Source organism: Hyperoodon ampullatus, assembly GCF_949752795.1.
Source record: "Hyperoodon ampullatus genome assembly, chromosome: 1".
Lineage (NCBI taxonomy): Eukaryota > Metazoa > Chordata > Mammalia > Artiodactyla > Ziphiidae > Hyperoodon > Hyperoodon ampullatus.
In genome coordinates this window covers 124827248-124853422 of record NC_136914.1, presented here as the reverse complement: position 1 = coordinate 124853422, position 26175 = coordinate 124827248, and the positions used below count along the sequence as shown (strand labels likewise).

General features: G+C 43.6%; 1 protein-coding gene across 1 annotated transcript; it reads left to right on the top strand.

Annotated features, from left to right (window-relative positions):
• Window positions 1-564: 564 nt before the first annotated feature.
• On the top strand, window positions 565-25969 carry LOC307059608 (transmembrane emp24 domain-containing protein 11; the record flags this gene model as incomplete). Its single annotated transcript, XM_079713686.1, has 5 exons — window positions 565-818; window positions 12885-12985; window positions 24076-24201; window positions 24889-25035; window positions 25820-25969. Exons 1-5 carry the CDS (start codon window positions 695-697, stop codon window positions 25967-25969), a joined length of 648 nt encoding a protein of 215 aa, XP_079569812.1. The 5' UTR covers window positions 565-694.
• Window positions 25970-26175: the final 206 nt, after the last annotated feature.

Sequence of the window (26175 nt, the reverse complement as noted above, 5' to 3'; positions counted from 1 at the left end):
GGTGATGGGTACGATTTCTGCAACTTTTTGTGAGTCTGTAAATACTTCAAAATAAAAGGTTTAAAAAGAAAACATTGCTGCATGCCAGAGCTGAAAGAATAAATCACACTGGGCGATTTTAACTGTTTTTTTTTTTTTTTAATGAGAAAACGGAGACTCAGAGAGTCGTTTGGGGTGAGGACTCTGTTAGACTCCGGCTCTCACCCCTTCCCAAGCCCAGCGGACTTGCGTTTCTCTCCCCCACGAAGCAGCCTTCACTCCCTCCTCCCCCCACCTCCTGCCAAGCAGTGGAAGCGACCAGAGAATGGCCATTTGGGTTCGGTCACTCCCGCACAGCTCAGGCCATCTCTGGGCCTCTGCCAGGTGCGGCACTTCGGGGTGTCCATGGCTTGTCCCTTGGCCTCACTTTGTCTTTCATTCCATTGGAACATTTCAAAATCCTTAAAAGGAACCGATCCAAAGGAATTCTGATGTCATCACGCTTGGCAAGGTCTCAGGGTCCAGGCGTCTTTTATCTTGTTCTCTGGGACCTGCTGCAATCACCTGCCCAAGTGTAGCCACCATATGTCACTTCTCACAAAAATCAATTTACAAAGCTATCCAATGAAATGTAAGCACTCAGTAAGTAAGCAGTATCACCTGCAACTGATCCATTTCAAAAGAAGTAGAACCAGAAGTGGCAAAACCAACAGAAATGCAAATGTTAACATTTCTTTTGAGTTTTTGTTTTTCACTTTCAGCTGCTTTTTATTTCCACGTGGGGGAAAGAGAGGAGAAATGCATAATAGAAGACATTCCAAGTGACACCTTGATAACAGGTGGGTTAGATGAACTCTGTTGAATGTTGAACTCAAGATGTCATCTTACGGTGGTGTCGTGCTAAGCTCTTTTGTTTCTAACATCTTTATTGGACGTGCTAACCTCTTGACGTGCATGCTCTTTGGCAGAGAGCTTCACGCTGTGCGCTCTTCTCTTGAGACACGTTAGCAAATTATGCAGAACTGGCTTGAAAACAGCCTAAAGAGGGAATTGCATAATTCATAAAACAGGAAACCCAAACACAAGACCACAGGATCCAAGCTTGATTTGTTTTTCCAGTTGTCAGGTTACCTTAAGTAAAACAATCTCTGATGCCGTTAATCATGCTAATTGTGGTTGAATTCTCAAAAGACAAGCGAGGTCTCTAGACTCTGGTCCAGTAACACAAAACAAAACAGCAGAAGTCAGTGTGTCTTCTGAACTTCAGCTTCCAGAGGCTGATTTAATCATCAGCCTGCTACTTACATGTGCCAAATACTATAATAGCATACCCTCGATACAATTCTTAAACATTTCCTTTAAAAGTCCTTTTTATAGGGGCTTCCCTGGTGGCGCAGTGGTTGAGGGTCCGCCTGCCGATGCAGGGGACGCGGGTTCGTGCCCCGGTCCGGGAAGATCCCACATGCCATGGAGCAGCTGGGCCCGTGAGCCATGGCTGCTGAGCCTGTGCGTCTGGAGCCTGTGCTCCGCGGCAGGAGAGGCCGCGACAGTGAGAGGCTCGCATACCGCAAAAAAAAAAAGTCCTTTTTATAAAAAATGTCATTGCACATTTACTCTCTGCTTTTTGTTCACTGTGTGTTGCAAGCCCCTAAGTCTACAGCCAGGACCTTAGCTCAGCCCATCTGCTCTGAGCGTGAATACATTCCCGACCGCTGTGGGCTCTGCATGCTTAGGCTGCCTGCACCCCAAATAACTCTGTTTCCACTCCTGTCTCACTGAACTATCACTAAACCTTCGCTGCCTGTCAAATCCCTGACTTTAACTTAGTGATACTTGATCATAAATGCATGTGTCAAACCCTGCCTGGTTAAGAAGTGTCAATCCAGAATATGCTATATTTAATGTTTAGATCACCATTAAAATGGAAAAACAAATGTTAAAATTTCTGTGGATCTGTGGGGACCTGAGACCATGCCTGGTGGCCCAAGTCCAGGAAGAGTACACGGCAGCTATGCCTTTTCTCTTCACATCTCTGAGTTCCTACGAAGTCCAATGAAACACACCATCTCGAACGTCCAAGAGAGATGACCTCAGAGCCAGTCATTTAGTCAAATCTACCTAAAAGCGTGTTTTTGCTCCTCTGGACTAAAAGTAGGCTGCTGCCTTCCCCAGGCGGAGGCCACGCAGGGCACCGCAGGAGGACAGAGGTGTGCTGGCCATTGCCGTCATCGCCAGCAGCTTGGTGACTTTGAGCTTCGTCCCCTATCCATGAGCTGGAGGCAGCACCTGCCTGGAGCACCTGGCAGCCCCGACCAGCTGCAGGTGTGCGTCCTACTTTCTCCCAGCCTCTTGGACTCTGTTTCCAACCTGTCAACTCGGCCTCCCAGGGTCTGTCCGAAGGTACCAGAGAAGCAGGTGTGGCCCTGATTCTGGCTCCAACCCCTCCCTGAAAGGAAGGAAATTCCTGAGAAGCAGAGGAGAGCCTGGAATCCCTCTGCTGGAGGCTGAAAGGGAGACAAACCCACCTGTGCACCTGTGAACCGTGCCAGTGCAGGGCACTGCAGCCAAGCGCAGGACTAGAAATCCTTGCTCTGTAAATTTGCTTGGAAACTTCAAAGTCAAATATATTGTGTACTTTTATACTGTTTATCTTAGCTTCTCTTAGTAATGCTCTTTAATGATAAATTCCAGGTTGTTTTGAATGAACACAGGGGGCAAGGTTTTTAGGAGGAGAGGGACGAGAGGGACGAGGGAGCTCTGTGGGGCTGTGGGGTAAGTGACCGCCGCCAGCCCAACGAGCTTTACAACCACCTACTTGCTGATCCTTGGAAACACTTTTTTAAAAAATAAATTTATTTATTTTTTGCTGCGTTGGGTCTTCATTGCTGTGCACAGGCTTTCTCTAGTTGTGGCGAGCGGGGGCTACTCTTCGTTGCAGTGTGCAGGCTTCTCATTACGGTGGCTTCTCTTGTTGCAGAACACTGGCTCTAGGCACATGGGCTTCAGTAGATGCAGCACGCGGGCTCAGTAGTTGTGGCTCGCGGGCCCTAGAGCACAAGCTCAGTAGTTGTGGTGCACGGGCTCAGTAGTTGTGGCTCGCGGGCTCTAGAGTGCAGGCTCAGTAGTTGCGGCACACGGGCTTAGTTGCTCCACGGCATGTGGGATCTTCCCAAACCAGGGCTCGACCTGTGTCCCCTACGTTGGCAGGCGGATTCTTAACCACTGCAGCACCAGGGAAGTGCGGAGACACTTTTTAAACAAGGCTGTCAGTTCTTATAGAAAGCAGGCGCTGAGCGAAGGCGAGAAGTGCCGTGGAGCACAGTGATCACGTGTGGGAGGCGGTTCATTAAAAGGAAAAGAATTAGAATTCAGAAGCAATGAAGTCTCGCTCCTGCTCGCTCCCTTTCAAAGGGTCCTTGGATATGACCCTTGCACTCAGCCGAAGTCTCCAGGGTTCTGTAGTTCCTTTTCTTCAGAGTGCAAACCTTCAGCAAGACCAGGAGATGGAGGAGGAAGAAGCAAAGCTGAACGAGGATCATCGCTCATCACCGCACCTCAGGGCGTCAAGGGCTGGGTGCCCCCCGAGCCAAGGAGTCAAGCGCAAGTGATTCATTAAGGCGGCATCCCCCAGGAGAAGGAGGCAGAGAGGCCAGGCGAGGGGAGCCTCTGGGTGAGGCTAGGCTCAGACTGAGCCCAGGGAGCTCGGGAACGTGAGCCAGCACTGCAGATGCCCACCCAGTGCCCCCACCACCGAGAGGACACCTGGGAGTGAGGCTGGGGACACAGACAGACCCTCAGACCCCTCGTTCAGGCAGCATCATTCACGACAGCCAAAGGAGGCAGCAACCCGTGTCCGTCAACAAACGGATGCATGAACAAAATGTGGTGCATGGCACAGTGGAATATTATTCAGTCGTGAAAAGGAGTGAAATGAATAAAAATGAAATTCGGAACCCACTGTAGCATGCAACAGGACAGATGCTGTGTGGTTCCACTTGTATGAGGTCCCTAGAGGAGTCAGATTCAAAAATCAAAAAGTAGGACTGATGTGACCAGGAGCTAGAGAGGGAGGGGAAAGGCAGCTATTGCTTAAACAGGTACAGAGTTTCTGTTTGGTGGAGAAGTTCTGGAAACGGATGGTGATGGCTGCACAGCAACGTGAACATCCTTAATGCCATCGATTTGCACACTTTAAAATGCTTACAGTGTTAAATTTTGTTATATATGTTTTACTACAATTTTAAAAAATTAAAAATTAGTTGGCTAAGAAGCCCCCCAGAGTTTTCCCACCTCCCAGCAAAGGAGCTGGCGGCTGGGCTCCACCCCACACGCTGGCTCTGACGCTCTGGACCCCTCCCAGGCCCTGCTCCAGCCTCGGGGCGCACAAGCCACGAGAGTCACAGCCGCTCTTTCTGCCGCCTCAGAGGCACCAACGTCTCTGGGTGCCCCGCCTGCCCCAGGCCCTCCCTCTGCAGACACCCCGGATTCTACGGACACGGGTTCGGGAGATGTGTCTGCGTGTCCGGCCTCTCCTTGGTGACACAACTTTGACACCCAGAACGAGTGTGCAACTAAGATGCACACCTCTGCACGGAAGGGACCACCGTGGAGGACCATCCATGGGAGGGAGGCACGAGCTGAAGAGCAGCAGACACTTCACAGGAGGGGGAACCCAAACAGCCAGGAGCGGGTGGAAAGGCGCTTGACTCTGTGTCCACCAGGCAACACAAAGCCCATGAGATGCTGCCACGCATGAGAAAACCGAGTGTGCTGGTAGGTGTGCACCACCACCCCCGCTCCAGGCTGCAGACTTCACCCCCAAAATGGTGCCCCCCCGAAGATGAACACAGGCCCAGTCCACAGGCTGGGTAAATGCAGGACATGCCCAACAGAAATGCACACACGTGCTCAGCTGCACAAGAATCTTCAGAGAGGCACAACCCAAAATGGCCCAAACCAGGCCTGTCCAGTGCCCATCCACAGACAGATGGAAAATAAAGTCAACCGTTCACATAACGAGGCACTCAGCAGCAGCAACAAGGGACGGTCTCCACCTGCATGTGACACGGACAGATCCCCAACACACGCTGACGGTGTTCACAAGAGGACATGCACCATATAAAGTACAAAGACACAAAAATGCTGTGTCTTCACAAGCCAGAGGGCTGGTGGCCTCCGGGGATGGATGGTGAGGGGCACGGGGGTGCTTGGGATGTCAGCAATGTTTTGGCTGGTGAGTTGGTGGCAATTACTCATTGGCTGTACCCTGATGGCGTGTGTGGCGTAGGCAGTGTGTGCTCACGTCTGGTCAGTGACATGTCACCTCCTGCGCTCCCTCCACCCAGGAAGAATCTCAGAAAGGCTCACAGGTCAGAGGGAAACCAAGGTGCTCGGGAAGCCCGGAGCATCTGGAAGAGGCCACTCTGTATTCACAGCGACTCTTGGAAGCAACTGCTTTCTATGCCCACGTTGCACCCGGGTCAACAGGACGAGCTGGCTTTGAATCCCCTCCTGCCAGGCGGCCGATCCCAGTTCCTTCTCTCGTTCCTCAGACACTGCATGGTCAGTTTGTCTGTAGAGCTCTGTGCTCAGCACTGGACAAACGACACTGGATCTTTCTTCAGCTCTCTGAATAGACTTCAATTAGGTTACAGAAGAACATTTAAGGACATAGAAACATGGTCACAAAAAAATTGGGTGGAAAAATCAAATCAGAGATGTACAGTATGATTTCATTTTTTAAATAAAATATACGATGTGTACTTACAGGGAAAAGGTTAGAAGGATAATACTGAATACCAAAGACTTCTGGAGGGGATTTTTACTTTCTAAAATTCCTACAAGAGATGCATTTTACTTTTCTAGTATCAACTCAGATGGCCCTCAGTTCCAGGCTCAAGGACTCACAGGCTGAAGCAGAAGACACAGCCACCTCAGGGGTTGCAGGACGAGCTGAGTGCCTGAACGGGGTGCACACAGGGTCCCAGGGAGGCAGGTGGCCTCCTGTGGCACGCGGCTCACGCCTGGCACCCAACAGCTCCCACGCAGGGTCACTGAGTGGAGCCCCCAGGAGGACGGGTCCCTGGAGAGCTAGGTCAGCGCAGAAGTTCTGCCAGAACTACACCTGGGTTTAACACGTGCGCCACACAGCCCGGGGCTGCGTGCAGAGCAGGGGTGGAGTTTGTGATGCGGGGCCGAGCGCTGAGTTGGGAACCGAGACTGCGGAGTTTTCATCCGGGCTCAGCCTTTTATTTTCTGGGTGGTGTTAGACAAGTCCCGTAGCCTCGTCTGTAAAGGTGGGTATTATTATACCGACTTTCCAGGGTTGTAGGCCGTAATGGGTGTTGACATCAAAAGCCCAATAATAACGTAAGGAATCATTCATCAAGTTCTTGCATAGTGCTTACAATGTGCTAAGTGCTGCATTAAGCCGTTTACAAATACTAACTGGGTCTTCACACCCCAAGTGGTATACACCGTTGTTACCCTGATGAGAAACACGTCAGGCAGCCTGGCCCGCTCTGGGTGCCCGTCACATGGACTGTCCTGTCCACGCTGGGAGGACCGCCAGGCCCATTCAACCGCGAGCAGTGCTACTCTTCTGCCACCTGGTGGTAGCCATCGGGCATAACACCTCCCTCTGGGCCAGGAAACCGGCGCTGTAACCAGGGGCCACGGGTGCGCATCCGTTCAAAATCCTTTATCGAACACGTACAAATCCTCAGCGAGCTCTGCCCTCGCTGAGTCCGGGCCCAGGAGGCCCACAGAGGAAGACGCCGCACGTCCCCAGCCTCCAGCCCCTCCCAGAATGCGGGGGGGCGGGGGCGGCACTGGGACAGTTGGCACGCGGACAAGAAGAGGGCGGATGGTGAGTGTGGGGAGAGTGACAAGAGCAGAGCCCTAGAGGACAGGGAGGGGGAGGCAGAGGGCGGTGAGCTGCCGGAGTGAGGGTGCTCGTGGTGAAAGACGGAGATGCTGAGTGCGTCCACGTGGGCAAGGCAAGCCCCGGACGGGCGAGGGGCTGGAAGAGGCTCCCGAGGAGACCCGTCGTCTCGGAGGACGGGAACCCACGCGGGCATTTCCAGGCGGCTGTCCGCCTGCCTGGCTGTGTGCTTTTCTCCAGGAACGTTCGGCGCTTCAGCAAAGGTGCCACATCAGGTTTAGGACTTTGTGGCCTAACTTGGTGAAAGTTCCACGTGCACTTGAAAAGAAATGTGTACCCTGTTGTTTGGGGGCCATCCCAAAAATGCCAAGCAGGCCCTGCTGGTGGATGGTGCGAGTCAGCTCTCCCACGTCCACTAGCCGTGTCCATGGCCGAGGAGCGCTGACGACCCATGGGGTGGACTCGTCCACGTCTCCTTTCAGCAGTTTTACTTCATGTGTTTTGAAACTGTTGATGCATTTAGGATGGTTACGTCTTCATATTGAATTGACCCCTTTATCATTACGTTAAGGCCCCTCTCTGTCCTTGGTAATTTCCTTTGCTGTGGAGTCTACTTTATCTGGTATTTATAGAGCCACGTGAGCTTTCTTTTGACTGTCATAATGATATGTCTTTTCTATCCTTTTAACTTACATATAGCATTATGTCCAAAGTGATTTTCTCAAAGACTGAATAGTTGGTTCATTTTTTAAAAAATCCATTCTGACAATCTTTGTCTTATCTCCGTTTATACCATTTGCTTGTAATGTAATTATTGATACATCAGGATTTAGGTCTGCTGTTTTATTATTTGTTTTCTTTTTGCTCCCTTTGGGTTTTGTTCCCATTTTCTATTTTGTACCTTCCTGTGGGTCACTTGAATGTTTTGTAATCCATTTTGTGTTATCTATAGTATTTTTCACTGTATCTCTTTGTATAGTTTTTATTAGTGGTTGCTCTAGGGATTACAATACACATACTTACCACAGTCTACAAAGATCAATATTTTACCATATCGAGAGGAATATAGAAACCTTATGACCATGTAAATCCCTCTGCCCCCCACTCTGTAGTATAGTTGTTGTAAATATTATGTCTACATACTTTGAGAACACCACCAGGCAATGTTGAATTTTTTTTTACCTTCAACTGTCAAATAACTTTTTTTTAAAGGGGAAGAGAATACTCTATTGTGGTTTCCCCGGTGTTGACTTCCCCATTGTTCTCCCTTCATTCCTGCTATTCCAAGTTTCCATCTTACCGTTTTCTTTCTGTCTGAAGAAGTTCCTTTAGCAGTTGTTTTACAGTAGGTGTTCTAGTGAAAAAATCCTTAGTTTTCCTTGACCTTAAGAATATTTTGCCTTCACTCTGAAGGGTATTTTTGGTGGATATAGATTTGACAATTCTTTTTCTTTCAACACTTGGAAACGTGCCCCTTCCTTCTGGCCTCCATGTATCTGATGAGAAGTCTGCTGTTACTCAAATTGTTTTTCCCCATCAGTAATGCAGTGTTTCTCTCTGGCTATTTTTCATAGGTTTTTCCCCCCCTTTGGTTTTGAGAAATTTAATCATGATGTATCTGGTGGTAGATTTGGGGGAGTCTGGCCTTGTAGGGTTCACTTAGCTTCTTGAGTATGCAGGCTTATCTCTTTCACCCAGTTTGGAAAGTCTTTAGCTATCATTTCTTCCAGTGTTTACTCAGCCTTACACTCTTTCTCCTTCCTTCTGGTGCTCGCAAATTATAGACCTTTGATTATTGTCCCACAGGTTCGTAAGACTGTTTGAGGTTTTTTTTTTTTCAATCTATTTTCTCTCCATTGACCAGATTTGATTACTTCTATTATCTATAGTTTTTTGTTTGTGGTTTTCTTTGTTGTTGTTGTTTTTTTGGCCATGCCATGCGGCATGTGGGATCTTAGTTCCCCAACCAGGAATGGAAACCACTCCCCCTGCAGTGGCAGCACGGAGTCTTAATCACTGGACCACCAGGGAAGTCTCCATTGATCTAGTTTCAAGTTCACTGACTCTTTCCTCTGTCATCTCTATTCTTTTATTGAGTCCATTTGGTTATTTTTCAATTTCAAGTATTATATTTTTCCTGTTCTAATGTGTCCATTTCTTTCTTTTTATATCTCTATTCTTTTTCTGAGACTTTCTACTTTTCCATTTAAGGGTGTTCAAACTCCTTGTTGATGCATTTTTATGATGACTTTAAAATTCTTGTCAGATAATTTCAATGTCTATGTCATTTTGGTGTGTCTACTAGCTGTCTTTTCTCATTCAAGTTGAGGCTTTCTTGGTTCTTGACATGGTACGTAATTTTGTAACGTATCCTGGACATTTTGAGTATTATAACTCTGGTTCCTATTTAAATATTCTATTTTAACAAGTAGTCAACCCATTTAGTTTCAGATCACACTTCCTAACCTTATTTTTCTGAGACTCTGCACTACTATTCTGGCCTACCCTGCTTGCGTACTACCCAGAGGCCAATCTGAAACCTGGGTGATTTCCACACCATGGCTGGATTCTCAGAGCTTTTGCTGTACTTATTCTGGTTGGTCTCATGTATAGGCTGCTTAGGGGTGTGCCCAGGACACCCCATACACAGATTCAAAGATCACCTTCTCCAGCTCCCGCCTGTCATCCTCCCCATCTCTGCCTCTTTATTGTCCTTCACTAAGTGCAGGTCAGGCATCTCCACAGGTCTTCACCCCAATCTCCACGTGAAGCAGCCCGTGGAGAGGGTGCCGTTTCTTTCACAGGGTTCGTCTGGAGTAGGGCGGGTGTAGTCATAGGGGTTCCATCCTGTTGGGTCACCCTATTCCAGATCCTTTTGCACGAGAGAGCAGACTTCTCCTGAGCGGGTTTTCTTTCCTCCTCCCTGCCTCTCTTTCAGTTTGGTGGGGACTGCTGTTTGCTCCAGCACCCAGGCCAGGATATGGGGGTGGGGGACAAACAGGGAACTCACAGCTGAGTCACACTTTGAGTCCTTGGCAGTCACCTTCTTTTCTCCACCTTTCAGAGTCTTCTGATAGTTGCTTTAGACAAAAAGCCCAGGGTTTTTAGTTGTAATTAGCGGGAGAAATAGGGTGGAATGGGCTTACTCCATCTTTTCTGGTATCACCAATGAAACCTTTTTTAAAGATCCTCTTCAGCTGGAACATTCTAAACAGTCTATAATGTACACTATACAGAGTTAACAAACTTGTGGAGACAAGACAACCAGGACTGCTCAGTGACGCCTAAACTGAAGTCACTCCAAAGTGTAGGCAGGGCTCAGGGGCGTTGCTGCCCCACCGCCCCAGGAAACCCGTTCTCTCCCCAGGGCTGCCCATGCGGTCGTGTCCAGGGTGAGGTTCCCGTCAGGGATGTGTCTCCCTCTGCCTCCTGGGGAGTCAGTGTGGTTCTGAGCTTCGGGATCAAACCACCTCAGATCTAATTCTGCCCCTACAGCTTATTCACTGTGTGACCTTGGGCTGTGACTCTGACACTCAGTTTCCGCCTTGTAAAATAGGGACAATACAGAATCCAATACTTTTTACAACCTCTGCCACTAGCACCTGGTCCAAGCCACCTAGACTACGACAACAGCCTCCCTTCTTCCACTCCTGATCCTTCATTCCTTACTCCATGCGAAAAAAATGTTTAAATGAAAGCCACATCATTTCACTCACCCGCCCAATTGCTTCCCTCCAATTTTTTTTTGGGGGGGGGGAATAGGGTCTTTTTTGTTTTGAATTTATTTATTTTTGTCTGTGTTGGGTCCTCGTTGCTGCGCACGGGCTTTCTCTAGTTGCGGTGAGCGGGGGCTACTCTTTGTTGCAGAGCGCGGGCTTCTCATTGCGGTGGCTTCTTTTGTTGCAGAGCACGGGCTCTAGGCACACGAGCTTCCGTAGTTGTAGCACGCGGGCTCAGCAGTAGTGGCTCACAGGCTCTAGAGCAGAGGCTCAGTAGTTGTGGTGCATGGGCTTAGTTGCTCCACAGCATGTGGGATCTTCCCGGACCAGGGCTCAAACCCATGTCCCCTGCATTTGCAGGCAGATTCTTAACCACTGTACCACCAAGGAAGCCTTTCCCCAAAATTTTAAAAAAGGTTTGTAGACCATCCACGATCTGGCCCCTGTTACCCCTTCAGCCTCATCTCCTGTGATTTTCTTCCTGTTAACCTCACTCCAGCACTCTGCTGTTCCTTGAACACTCCAAGCATTCTCCTGCCCCAGGACCTTTGCATGTCCTCCTGCATGGAACGATCCTTCACCAGTGGAGGGAGCATCAAGAGGTAGTAAGGAAAAAGGCACTACACTGCCTAGATTGAATCTTGACTCTGCTACTTGCTAGGTACGTGACCTTGGGCAAATTACTTTATGCTTCGGTGTCATCACATGTAAAATCGTCATAAAATGTTATCTACCTACATGGCGCTGTTGTCATGAAAATTCAGATTACATGTGTAAATTTCTTAGAACGGTGCTTGGCACACAATTAGCACTGAATGTGATGTATAGATAGATATGGATGTAATCTGCATATATGTGATAAACAAATATTATAAAAGCGGATATATTTTTACTCCCCTATCCTTTCAGGTCTTTGCTCAAATGTCAGAGAAGCCTTCCCTGACTTCCCCACATAATGCTTCCAAGTCCCCTACTACTCCCACCCTGTCTGTTGCTTCTTCTTGTAGCATATTTAACATCTTCAACATTATATATTTACTAGTTGTATGTTTCTCCATGGGAACGAAGACATTGTCTATTTTGTTCACTGTGTCCTCAGCTCCTAAAACAGTGCTATCCCCTTGGGAGGTGTTTGTTATACACCTGTCAAATGACCTGTCAACTGTAAAAATACAGTTGACCCTTGAACAAAACAGGTTTGAACTGCACAGGTCCACTTACACGTGGGATTTTTTCAATAGTAAATACTACACTACTACGTGATTCACGGCTGCTTGAATCGGGGGATATGGAACCACAGATACGGTGGGCCACCTATAAGTTATACGTGGATTTCCAACTGCTTGGAAGGTTGGTGCCCCATCCCCTGCATTTTTCAAGAGTCCACGCTGCTATCCTCAGAGCACATTAAATAAGCTGATGCACACTAAGTGCTTAGGACAGTACCTGGCACATCAGGTACTGTTAGCTACTTTCAATAAATGTTAGCCCTTTTTTCATTCCCCACTTAACTTTCAAGGGCACAAGGGGGAAGTTAAGCCACGTGACACTTATCCCATCCTAAAGGGATCAAGTGGGAGACTCTCCCAGTGATGCGAACTTTAGCAGGAACATCTGGATGCAGCAAAAGGAAGGATGCAATATGAATACACCTGTTCTTTAGGAAGGAACTGTGCTAGAAGCAAGTAGGTTAAGCCACAGGAGGAAGAAGTGGAAGGCAGGAGATCTGTGGGGGAGACACTGGGAAGGCCTCTCAGGCCCGACCCAGAGGAATTTTACATTCCAGGTGCAAAGCTTTCATAGGCTACTTTTTATTATTTTCAACAGTCCTCACAACTCTGAGGCTTAGGAGCGATGTGTATTATGGCCATTTTTCTGAATAGAATGCTGAGGCTTGGAGTGGTGAAGCGACTTATAAACAAGAGTGAGAACAGAACCAAGAACTCTATATTGCAGAATCTTCCTTCTCTGCTACATAAGCTAATCATCAAAATATAAGCTGTTCAAAATAACAGTATTTTGTGATTTGGGTAATTTGAAAAATTCATTTATCAGTAATCATATATAACTATTTCTTAACTTATTTTATAATAAATGTCTTAGGGACTTCGCCGGCGGTCCCGTGGTTAAGACTTTGCCTTCCAATGCAGGGGGTGTGGGTTCGATCCCTGGTCAGGGAGCTAAGATTCCCATATGCCTCATGGCCAAAAAACCAAAACATAAGACAGAAGCAATATTGTAACAAATTTAATAAAGACTTTTAAAAAATAAATTAAAATAAATGTCTTATATTTTTGAAACAGGGACTTTCAAGATACAACAGTGGGACTTGGGCAGACACGATTTCCTTGAATCTGCTCCTGGTTTGGGAATGTTTGTGACTGTTACAACTTACAATGATGAGGTAAAACACACTTTTTGTCTTGCTACTGAAATTTTTTATTTTCTAAAAAGTCATGTGTCATGTACACCCATAAACTTTAAATCTCCACAGCGCTCACTATCCAGCATTTCATTTTTAACATGTGTAGCCCTGACAGAGGCACTGCACCAAGACACAGAAAGTGCCTGGGGCTTCCCTGGTGGTGCAGTGGTTGAGAGTCCGCTGCCGATGCAGGGGACACGGGTTCGTGCCCCGGTCTGGGAAGATCCCACATGCCACGGAGTGGCTGGGCCCGTGAGCCATGGCTGCTGAGGCTGCTGAGCCTGCGCGGCCGGAGCCTGTGCTCTGCAATGGGAGAGGCCACAGCAGTGAGAGCCTTGCGTATCGCAAAAAAAAAAAGTGCCTGCCTTCAATGAGCCTACAGTCTAGCTGAGGAACAGAGACTCCTTAACACACAAGGTAGAAACAATACAAAGGGCAGGCCTCACACTCATCAACCTCAGGTTTTGTTGGTCTTGCTGGGCAGAGGGAACCCACAGGGCCAATGCATCCCTCTGGTCGTGCAGGGCCAGGCTTCACCTGCTCTGCAGGTGCCGCAGCCTCACCCAGACATGAGGGTCGAATAGGCCGCCTCTCCCTCCTCCTGTCTGGTGGGGTTTCTGTAGGAATGCTGCCTCTGGGTCTGTCTGGCCTCACAGGGCACCTCCTCACTGGGAGCTGCAGAGTAGAAAAGGCACCACGGTCAAAGGGAAAAAATGTGGATCTTGGAGTCAGAGCCAGGTGTAAGTGTAGGTGGTCATCTACAAGCTGAACCTTGAGTGGTTACCTGACTGCTTTAACCCATTTTCTCCTCTGTCCAACGGTCGCAGCAGATGTTGTTCCCCACCGTGCCAGCTCAAGGTACTGTGACCTGCTCCGTCCAATAATTCAAACGTGACTGCAGGAACTACTTCCCTTTGGACTTGCTGTCCTGGGGATGCGCTCATGACGCAGCAGGATGGTGGTGGAGCAGAGCCTCACAGAAAAGACAGGCATCTCTCCAGCTGGCAAGGGGAGGGTACTTGATGTAGACGGGCCCAATTTCCTGTCCTCATGAGGGCTGCGCTCAAGCCAGACACTGTGACGCCCCCACTCACATGGAGACCAGGAGACTCCATTCCAACTGGACCACTGGACACCTGATTCCTGCCCACTGTAGCAGCCTTCTCCTGGTACACCAGGCACCTCCGTGACAGCAGTTCCACTGGGGCCATTTTCCTAATTCTCGTACAGCTACACTCTCCTCCTGACACCCCCGCCTCCTTCACTTCCTGCCTAGTTAAACCAATACAGAATTCTCTGCTGTCCTTCCCTGTAACCTTTCATGACTGATCTGGAAATGTCTCCATAGCTTGTTAAACCCAGAACCCAAATTTTAGTTGGACAAAACACCTTCACAGAAAAACCTGTTCACTGTTTTTAAGACAGAGCTGTTTCATTCTCCAAAAAACACATTTACTTGAAATAATACCCCCTTCTAGATGGGAGGAGAAGTGTTTTCATTCTGCAAACATCCAACAAATATTTGCCACAGGCCTAGGAGAGAGAGAAAATTCTCACCCCAAAGGCCTGATTTTCAGGAAGGCTCTCTCCCTTTGGAAGTAACAGGACCAGACACAGCTCTGGTTTAACATTCCTAACAAGCTAAGATCCTCTTTGAAGATCCTGAACAGCACCCCGCCAAGGACTCGGACTGCTCCTACCCGGGTCGATGTGCCTGGATGCAGGGTACTCTCGGATGCTAACCTGGACACATGTCCCTTCCTACGGCAGGTGACTGGCAGGCCAAGGGGTAACATGGCTGGTAGGGTAGGCAGGGCAGACAATGACAATATACATGCACCATTCAAACTATGCATTTTGTATTCCATTGTCTATTATTCCGTGTCCAATATTCCTATTCCATTTTGTAGAAGAGAAAGCTGTGGTCCTGAGAGGTAAAATGACTTATACAAGATCACATCATCAGCAAGTGGAAACACTGAGGTCTAAATTCAAGCATGTCTTTTTCCAACACACCAAACTAACAGGCATTGCCGACTAACATGTTTGCTGACTTGAATATTCACTGGAAGTAGACTATCTAGAACCCGGACACAACATTAAGGCTCAGAAATTGAATTTAACAGGTGATGAGTCATCACCGGATATTTTTCCAGGGAAGAGTACTCTGTTATTCATAAAAAATTAGAAATCAATTGCAAAATCTGATTCTTGAATGCAGTTTTATTTAACAAAGTTTCCCTATCAACACTCTGTTAAGTGAAATTAAGTACATGGCAAGATCCTTTAATTTTCTCCAAATCAAAATTGCAAGATTTAAAAAAAGAATCTTGGTTGCATTTTTCTATGTGTAATACATACCTGTTTTTAAAGTGATTTAATAGACTATCTTTTTGAGCAGTTTTAAGTTCACAGCAAAATTCTGCATAAAGTACAGAGTCCTCTTATGTCCTCTGCCCCCACGTGAACAGAGCCTCTTCCACTAGCAGAACTGGAATGGCACAGCTGTTACAACTGATGACCTGCACTGACACATCATAGTCATTCAAAGCCCATGGTTCACATTAGGATTCCTTCTTGGCGTTGTACATTCTATGGATTTGACAAATGTGTAATGACATGTATCCATCATCACAGTATCAACACAGAGTAGTTTCACTCCCATAAAAATCTTCTGGAACCCGTCTATTCATCCCTCCCCGTTCCCTAACCTTTGTCAACCACTGATCCTTTTACTGTCTCCACAGTTTTGACTTATCCAAAATGGCATACAGCTGGAGTCGTACAGCAGGCAGCCTTTTCAGAGTGGCCTCTTTCACTTAGGAATATGCACTTAAGTTTCCTCCGTGTCTTTTCATGGCTTGATAACTCATTTCTTTTTAGCACTGAACAATATTCCATTGTCAGGATGTATACCATGGTTTACTGATCCATTCACATGCAGTGGGACATCTTAGTAGCTTCCAAATTTTGGCTATTATAAATAAAGCTGCTGTAAACATTTGTGTGCAGGTTTTCACGTGGACATAAGTTTCCATCTTATTTGGGTAAATAAATAGTACGACTGCAGAACTGTACGTAAAAGTATGTTTAGTTTTGTAAGAAACCACCAAACTGTCTCCCAAAGTGGCTGCACCATTCTGCATTCCCACCAGCAGTGACAAGAGTTCCTGTTGCTCCACATCCTCGTCAGCATTTAGTGTTGTCAGTGTTTTGGATTTTTGCCATTCCCATAGGTGTGAAGTATCTCATTGTTGTTTTTAATCTGCAATTCCCTAATGACATACGATGGGGAGCACCTTTTCATGTGCTTATCTGCCATCTATATGTCTTCTTTGGTGAGTTGTCTGTTCAGATCTTTTGCCCATTTTTCAATTAATTTGTTCATTTTCTTGTTGTTTTCAGAATTCTTTGTATATTTTGGATAACAGTACTTTATCAGATATGTCTTTTACAAATAGTTTCTCCCAGTCTGTGGCTTGTCTTTTCATTCTCTTGACAGAGAGACAGACAGCTCTCTCTTCTGCAGAGCAGTTTTTAATTTTAATGAAATTCAACGTTTAATGTTAAACATTAATGTTAAACATTAATGTTAAATGTTTAATGAAGTTTAATTTTAATGAAGTCCAGCTTCTCAATTCTTTCTTTCATGGATCGTGCTCTTGGTGTTGTACCTAAAAAGTCATAACTAAATCCATGGTCTTCTAGACTTTCTATGTTACCTTCTAATAGTTTTATAGTTTTGCATTTTACATTTAGGCCTATGCTCCATTTTAAGTTAATTTTTGTAAAAGGTGTAAGGTCTGTGTCTACATTCATTTCTTTGCATATGGATGTCCAGTTGTTCCAGCACTATTTGTTGGAAAAACGACCTTTTTCCATGGTATTGCCTTTGCTCCTTTGTCAAAGATCAGTGGGTCTATATTTGCATGGGTCTGTTTCTGGACTCTCTGATTCATTGATCTCTTTGTCTGTTCTTTCACCAATACCACACTATCTTGGTTACTGTAGCATTATAGTAAGTCTTCTTTTAAATTAATTTTTATTGGAGTATAGTTGCTTTACAATGTTGTGTTAGTTTCTAATATACAGCAAAATGGATCGGATATACATACACATATAGCTCCTCTTTTTTGGATTTCCTCCCCATTTAGGTCACCACAGTGCATTAAGTAGAGTTCCCTCTGCTATACAGTTATAGTAAGTCTTGAAATCAGGAATGTCAGTCCCCTGACTTTATTCTTATCTTTCAATATTGTATTGGCTATTTTGTATCTTTTGCCTCTCCATAGAAACTTTAGAACCAGCCTGAAGATATTCACAAAATAACCTGCTGACACTCTCACTGGGATTGTGTCAAATCTATAGATTAAGTTGGGAGGAACTGACTTTTTCACAATATCGAGTCTTCCTGGCATGAACACAGAATATCTCTCTGTGTATTTTTTCTTTGATTTCTTTCATTACAGTTTTTTAGTTTTCTCATATATCTCTTAAACATATTTTGTTTTATTTATACCTAAGTATTTCATTTGGGGGAGATGCTAATGTAAATGGTATTGTTTTTGATTTCACATTCCACTTGTTCACTGCTGATACAGAGAAATTGATTAACATATTAACCTTGTATCCTGCAACCCTGCTATAATCACTTATTAGTTCCAGTAAGTTTTCTGTTTATTATTTTGAATTTTCTACATAGACAATCCTGTTATCTGTGAACAAACACAGCTTTATTTCTTCCTTCCCAACCTGTATACCATTTGTTTTCTTTTCTTCTCTTACTGCATTAGCTAGGAATTGAAGTATGATGTTGAAATGGAATAGTGAGGGACTTCCCTGGTGGTCCAGTGGTTAAGAATCCACCTTCCAATGCAGGGGACGTGGGTTCGGTTGGGGAACTAAGATCCCACATGCTGTGGGGCAACTAAGTCCGTGTGCCACAACTAGTGAGCCCGCATGCCACAACTAGAGCCCAGGCACCCTGGAGCCCGAGTGCCACAACTACTGAGCCCACACACTCTGAAGCTCGCATGCCACAACTAGACAGAAGGCCACATGCCGCAATGAAGATCCCACGTGCCACAACTAAGACCCCAAAACAGCCAAAAATAAAATAAATACATAATAAAAAAGAAAAGGAATAGTGAGAGAGGAAATCCTAGCCTTGTTTCTGATCTTAGTGGGAAAGCCTCTAGTTTTTCACTATGAAGTATGTTAGCTGTAAGGTTTTTATAGATTTTTTAAATCAAATCGACAAAGTTCCCCTATTCTCAGTTTGCTGAGAGTTTTTGCCATGAATGGATGGTGGATTTTGTCAAATGCCCTTTCTACGTCTATTGTTACGATCAAGTGATCTTCTTTAACCTGTTGATGTGATGAATTACATTGATTTTAAAATGTTGAACTAGCCTTGCATATCTGGAATAAATCTGACTTGGTCATGGTGCATAATTCTTTTTATACATTGTTGGATTCCATTTGCTAATATTTTGTTGAGGATATTTGTATCTATGTCCATGAGAGATAATGGTCCATAGTTTTCTTGTGTCTTTCTCTGGTTTTGGTATTAGGCTAATGTTGGCCTCAGAAATGATTTAGAAAGCATTCGCTCTACTTCTGGAAGAGATTGTAGAGAACTGGCCTGATTTCCTACTTAAATCTTTGGTAGAATTCACCAGTGAACCCATCTTGGCCTGGTGCTTTCTGCTCGGAAAGTTATTATCAATTCAATTGCTTTACTAGATATCAGCCTATCCAGATTGTCTATTTATTTTTGTGTGAGTTTTCACAAATTGTGTGTTTCAAGGAATTGGTCTATTTCATCCAGGTTACCAAGTTTGTGAGCACAGAGTTGTTCACTGTATTCCTCTACTACCCTATTGATGTCCATGAGACCTGTAGTAAGACTCCTCTTTCATTCCTGATATTATTAACTTGGGTCTTCTTTTTTTCTTAGTTAGCCTACCTAGAGGTTTATTGATTTTATTGATTTTTTCAAAGAACCAGCTTTTTGTTTTATTGGTTTTCTCTACATATTTCCTGTTTTCATTGATTTCTGCATTGCCTTTTATTAGGATGGATCTTATTTCTTTTCTTATGCTTATTTTGGATTTAGTTGCTCTTCTTTTTCTAGTTTCCTAGGCTTAGATGATTAATTTCAGATCTTTCTTTTTAATATATGCATTCAATGTTATAAATTTCCCTGTAAATACTTATCTCACTGTATCCCCCAAGTTTTGATTAAGTTGTATTTTAATTCAGTTCAAAATATTTTTTGAGATTTTTTAATTGTGATAAAATACACATGAAATTCATCATCTTAACCATTACTAAGTGCACAATTCAGTGGTATTAAATATATTCATAATGTTGTATAATCATCATCCTCATAACTCTTTAAATCTTGTAAAACTGAAACTCTATACTCGTTAAACAATAACTCCCCTATGACTAACTACTCTAAATACCTCATATAAGTTGAATCATACAGTGTTTGTCTTTCTGTGATTGGTTTACTTCACTAAGCATAATTTCCACAACGTTCATCCATGTTGTAGCATTTGTCAGAATTTGCTTCCTTTTTAAGGCTGAATAATATTCCACTGTATGTATATACCACATTTTGCTTATTCATTCGTCAATGGACACTTGTGTTGCTTCCACATTTTAGCTTTTGTGAATAATGCTGCCATGAACATGGGTGTACAAATATCCTGATACCCTGCTTTGAATTCTTTTGGGTATGTATCCAGAAGTAGAATTACTGGATCATATGATAATTCTACTTTCATATTTTTGAAGAGCCACCATAATGTTTTCCACAGCAGCTGCACCATTTTACATTCCCACCAACAATGCACAAGGGTTGAAATTTTTCCACATACTTGCCAGTATGTTTTTTGTTTGTTGTATAACAGCCATTCTAATGTGTGTGAGGTAGTGCCTCACTGTAGCTTTGATTTGCATTTCCCTAATGATCAGTGAAGTTGAGCATCTTTTCATGTGCTTGTTGGCTTTTTCTGGTTGTTTGGGTTTTTTTAAGCACTTTGAATGTACCCGCCCACTGCCTCTGGTCTCCAAAGTTTCTGATGAGAAATCTGCTGTTAATCTTATTGAGAATCCCTTCCATATGATGACATCAAAAATCCCTGACATTTGGAGGACAAGGTCTTTTTGCCTACCCTGGCTTCTAAAAGATGCATGCAAGCTGCTCCAGGAACACCTGTGCAGCTGCCTGCCATGTGGCTGGCAGGGGGGTGGAGGGGTGGGAGGTAGGTAGCTGCTACTGTTCTAAGAGCTGATATTGACCAAAATTAACCACAATTTACCATCCAAGTCTTCCCCTGGAAGTTGCAAGCCTTCAATAGACTCCAGAGTTCCAAAACAGTTCCATCAGACAGATTCTTCCAGTGTAATTGTTGCCTAGAGACAGATTCCTGGTGCTTCCTATTCCACTATCTTCCCAGAATTCTCATCCAATTCAAAATACTGTTAGTTTCTCTTGAGATTTCTTCCTGGACTCATGTGTTATTTAGAGGTATGCTGTTTAATCTCTAAATATTTGGGGACTTTCCAGCTTTTTGTTATTGATTTCTACTTTAATTCCATTATGGTCTAAGAGCATACATTGTATGGTTTCTATTATTTTAAATGTGCTAAGGTGTGTTTTATGGCCCAGAATGTGGTCTATCTTGGTGAGTGTTCCATGTGAGCTTGAAAAGAATGTGTATTCTGCTTTGTTGGATGAAGGAGTCTACAGATATTGATCATATCCAGTTGGTTGATGGTGCCATTGAGTTCAACCGTGTCCTTACTGATCTGCTGCTGGATCTGCCCACTTCTGATAGAGGAGTATCCAAGTCTCCAACTATAATACTAAATTCTATTTATCCTTGCAGTTCTATCAGTTTTTGCTTCATGTATTCTGACACTCTGTTATTAGATGCACACACATTAAGGTTTGTCTTCTTGGAGAAATGACCTCCTTATTACTATGTAATGGTCCATTATGTAATTATCCCTGATAATTTTCCTTGTTTTGAAGTCTACTCTGTCTGAAGTTAATATAACTATTCCAGCTTTCTTTTGATTATGGTTAGCTGAAAGTTGACATATACATCTTTCTCCATCCCTTTTTTTTTAATTAAAGATTTTTTTGATGCAGACCATTTTTAAAGTCTTTATTAAACCTGTTACAATATTGCTTATGTTTTGGATTTTTGGCCATGATGTGGGATCTTAGTTCCCCAACCAAGGGATCCAACCCACACCTCCTGCATTGGAAGGCAAAGTCTTAACCACCGGGCCACAAGGGAAGTCCCTCCATCCCTTAACTTTTAATATATATGTATCTTTATATGTAAAGAGGGGTTCTTGTAGACAATACATAGTCGGGGTTTTTTTTTTTTTTCTGGATCCACTCTGACAATCTGTTTTAATTGGTGCATTCAGACCACTGACATTCAAAGTGTTGATATAGCTGAGTTAATATTCATCATATTTATTAGTTTTCTAGTTATCATCCTTGTTATTTGTTCCTATTTTTGTTTTCCACTTTTTCTGTCTCTTGTGGTTTTAATTATTTTACGATTCCATTTTATCTCCTTCCATAGTTATCAATTATACTTCTTTTAACTTTTTGTTGGTGGTTGCCCTAGTGTTTGCAATATACATTTACAACTACTCCAAGTCCACTTTTGAATATCACCATATCACTTCACAGGTAGTACAAGTACCTTATAATAACAAAGTAATCCTAATTCTTATCTCCCATCCCTTGCATCTTTGCTGTTGCTAATTTCATTTATATATAAACTATAATCATCAAATACATTGCTGCTATTATTTTGAAAGATGTATCTATTAACTCAGTTAATAAGAAAAATAAAAGTTTTAATTTTACCTTCACTTATTCCTTCTCTAATGCTTTCTAATCTTCACGTAGATCCAAGTTTCTGATCAATATCATTATCCTTCTCTCTGAATAACTTTTAACATTCCCTGTAAGACAGGTCTATCAGGGACAAATTCCCTCAACTTTTGTTTGAGAAAATCTTTCTCTTTTACTTTTGAAGGAGAATTCTGCAGGATACAGAATTCTAGGTTGGTGAGTTTTTTTCTCTCAACACATTAAATGTTTACTCTCTCCTTGCTTGCGCGGTTTCTGAGGAGAAGTCGGGTGTAATTCTTATCTTTGCTCCTCTATAAATAAGGCTTCTTTCTAGATTTCCTCTTTATCTTTGATATTTGCAGTTTTAATATGATATGCCTAGGTGTAGTTTTATTGGCATTTATCCTGCTTGGTGTTCTCTGGGCTTCCCAGCTCTGTGGCTTGGTGTCTGACACTAATCTGAAATTCTCGGTCTTTATTTAAATATTTCTTCTGTTACTTTCTCTTTCTTCTCCTTCTGGTATTCTCATTATGTGTATGTTACACCTTTAATGGTTGTCCTGTAGTCCTTGGCTATTGTTCCTTTTTTTCCCCAGTCTTTTTTTGCTTTGTAGTTTTGAAAGTTTCTGTTGACATATCCTCAAGCTCAGAGAGTCTTTCATCAGTCCTGTCCAGTCTACTAATGAGCCTATCAAAGGCACTCTTTATTTCTGCTACAGTGTTTTTGATCTCTGGCATTTCTTTTTATTCGTTCACAGAATTTTGATCTTTCTACTCACACTACCCATTTGTTCTTGCATGTTGTCTACTTTTTCCATTAGAGACCACAGACTATTAATCATAGGTTTTCTAAATTCCTTATATGATCATTCCAATATCCCTGCCATAAATGAATCTGGTTTTGAGGGTTGTTTTGTCTCTTCAAACTGCGTTTTTTTGCCTTTGAGTATGTCTTATTATTTTTCTGTTGTTGTTGAAAGTTGGACGTGATGTGCTGGGTAAAAGGAACCCATACTGGTTCCCACAGAGGTTTCTGCTCAGGTAAGTTGTGACTCTTTGTATTTGCTTGCCTCTCCAATTTTGGTGGCAGCAGTTTACCCTGTGACCTCAATTCTCTGACAGATCTAAGCACTGATTTTCTTTCTATGCAGCTTTCTACTTGTTAAGACAAAGGGACAACTTCCAAGCTCCTTATATGCCAGACTTGAAGGCCTATACCTGTTTTTAAAATGCCAAACAATATAGAAATGTACTAAGCAGAAAAGTCAAGGGCTTCCCTGGTGGCGCAGTGGTTGAGAGTCCGCCTGCCGATGCAGGAGACGCGGGTTCGTGCCCGGTCCGGGAAGATCCCACATGCCGCGGAGCGGCTGGGCCCGTGAGCCATGGCCGCTGAGCCTGCGCGTCCGGAGCCTGTTCCGGAGCCTGTGCTCCGCAACGGGACAGGCCACAACAGTGAGAGGCCCGCGTACCGCAAAAAAAAAAAAAAAAAAAGAAAAGTCAAAGTTCCTCAACAAATATAACTGCCTAATAACTTAGTATATATTCTTTAGAATCTTCTTCTAAGCACGTGTAGTTTTACAAATGATACTTTCTTACAAAAATAGGATTCTATACAGACTATCCCTGAATACTGTTGACACCTTTAGTATAGATATGGGTGTAATAGTCTCTTTTACTGCTACCTAGCATTTCTTCATTTGCCTTTGCCTAAATTTAATCAATCCACACTAAAAGGTATTAGTTATTTCAAAACACAAATTTTTAAATAAGTAACATCACACTGAATATCCTTTTACATATAACTGTCCATTTGGGCATTCCCATAGGATAAATTTCTATATGCAGCACTACTGGGTGAATGGTTTTATACACTTGGCCAAAGCACTCTCTGAAACGGGTGTTCAATTTACATTCCCCAGTGTTTAGAGATAGTATTTCTCCATACTATCCCCACCCCAGGTACTTTTAAGTCTTTGCCAATCTGAAAACCAACAAGGAATATCTTACTGTGGTTTGTATTTTTTTGATTACCAGCAAGACTGAATATTTTTCATGTTATTGGCCATTCTATTTCTTCTTTAAGAATTGCACAATTTTCACTAGATTACATGGGGCTGATTTTTTTAATGGAAAGTAGAGAATAATAAACTTAAACTATGGAAATCCTCAATCCTAGGTATTACTGTCAAAGTTATATGGCCCACAAGGAACATTCTATTTCACTTCACATTCACCTGGCGAACACATCATTTGCTTAGAATCTAATTCTACAAGGCTTGTGTCATTTGGAGGGAGTAAGCTGGTAAGTATGTGCCTCCGTGTACTTGTTGATGAGCAGCGTCAGCACTATTCAGGCGTGACAGTGATATGCAGAACCATTATACCCAGATCTCAGCACAGCAACCAAAGAGGGAGCTGGAGAGCTTGGAAGGGGTTCAAAGGAGAGCCACGGAGTTGATTAAAGGGCTTGAAAAATGAGAACTGGGAGGGAAGCTTAAGAGAACTGTGATTATTCAGGCTTGAAAACAATTGAAGGCTGAAGGGTGAATTAATAATGGAATTCCAATAAATAAAACTCTTACATGGTAGATGGTGATTGGCTATTTTCTAAATGTGCTGAGAACAGATGAAGGGAATTTGTACTTCAGCATCAGAAATTTAGTTATATGTAAAGAACATTCTCCTGAGAGTAATCAAATTCTCTCAGGACCAAAGGCTCTTGACTAACAGTCTATAGTTAATATAAGTACTCTTTCAGGTCAGCAGGTACTATTTAGTGCATTATTATTACAAAGAAAGACTACTGGGTATAACAGGGAATAGAGTGGTGGTGAAGAAAAATAGAGAGCTCGAGAACGAAGTAGTGTTTGCTCTCAAAAAGGGAGAGTGGAGAAAAAGGAAGGAATGGGAGGACACAAGGAGGGAAAAAGCAAAGAAAAAGAGTGAGCCATGTTAAAAACATGTTTCTTCCTTTTTACTGTTTGCACAGCGGATCCACTTAGATATTCGAGTTGGAGAACATGACCTTGATGCAGCCATTGCTCAAGCAAAGGACAAAGTTAATAAAGTTAGCTTCAAGCTTGAACATCTAATTGAGCAAATGGAGCAAATAGTCAAAGAACAAAACTATCAAAGGGTCAGTTTGCCTGTTCAGCTTATGCTCCCTCTTCCTGCCCAGTACGTAATTCTCCACAAAGCCCCCAAACCAAGGGAAGAGTAAACTGCCTGTTCCCCGGGCTTTCTGAGCTAGGACTGCGTGGACATGCAGGGGATGGGGGGACAGTGCTCTTTCACTGTTCACTGGACCGTGAGCTCCTCTAGGAAGGGGACTGTGGCTCACTTGCCTCTGGGGTGTGAGCTTACAGAAAGAATAAATAAGCATTTCCAAACACACCCCACATAGCCGCAGAGCCTCAGTGTGCCCACTTTCTAAATCACTATTTTGTTCTTGTGACATTATGTGTTTCCTGGGTCACTGTGCTCACTGGACCCTGGTCAGACGTGGGCTCAAATCTGCCCCCCCCCCCACTCACTAACCTTCTGTCGTCTCTAAACTTCTGTTTCTTTATCTGGAAAATAAAATGAGCACAGTGCCCAGATTAAAGTAAAGTAAGAACCTGAATGATGAACATCTGTCAATTAGGTAATGTTCACTTTGTTTGATGGTAACAAAACATATAAAGTAATAGATCAAATACCTGATATTTTACACCAAAACACAAAAGTGTGTTTTATAAGGTTGACTCTTCTTCCTTGTCTTTGACTAACAACACCCCTTGGCTTAGAAAATGATACTGCACTTTGGCATAAGAGATTACCTGGGTGACATTAAGTACCTTGAATGCATACAGCACCTTCCCCTCAAATTCATGCATGAAGTACCTTAAGAAACTTAACCTGACTATTTCTCTTCTGTGTAGGACCGTGAAGAAGAATTTCGAATGACCAGTGAAGACACAAACAGCAACGTTTTATGGTGGGCCTTTGCACAAACACTAATCTTTATCTCAGTTGGAATTTTCCAAATAAAGTACCTTAAAGACTTCTTCATAGCTAAGAAACTTGTTTAAAAATATTAATAAAGGCAAATAACTACCTTCTACCTTGCATGTTTGAGTTAATATCAAAATATATTCATAAGTGTGCATAACTTTTCTGATTCAAAGACATCAGAGGTTGGAATTGATGTTATATCATTGTAACACTGATAAAATGTCACTTTAACAATGTGGCTTCTGAGTTTGATAAAATAAATACATGATCCAGTTCTTATTTT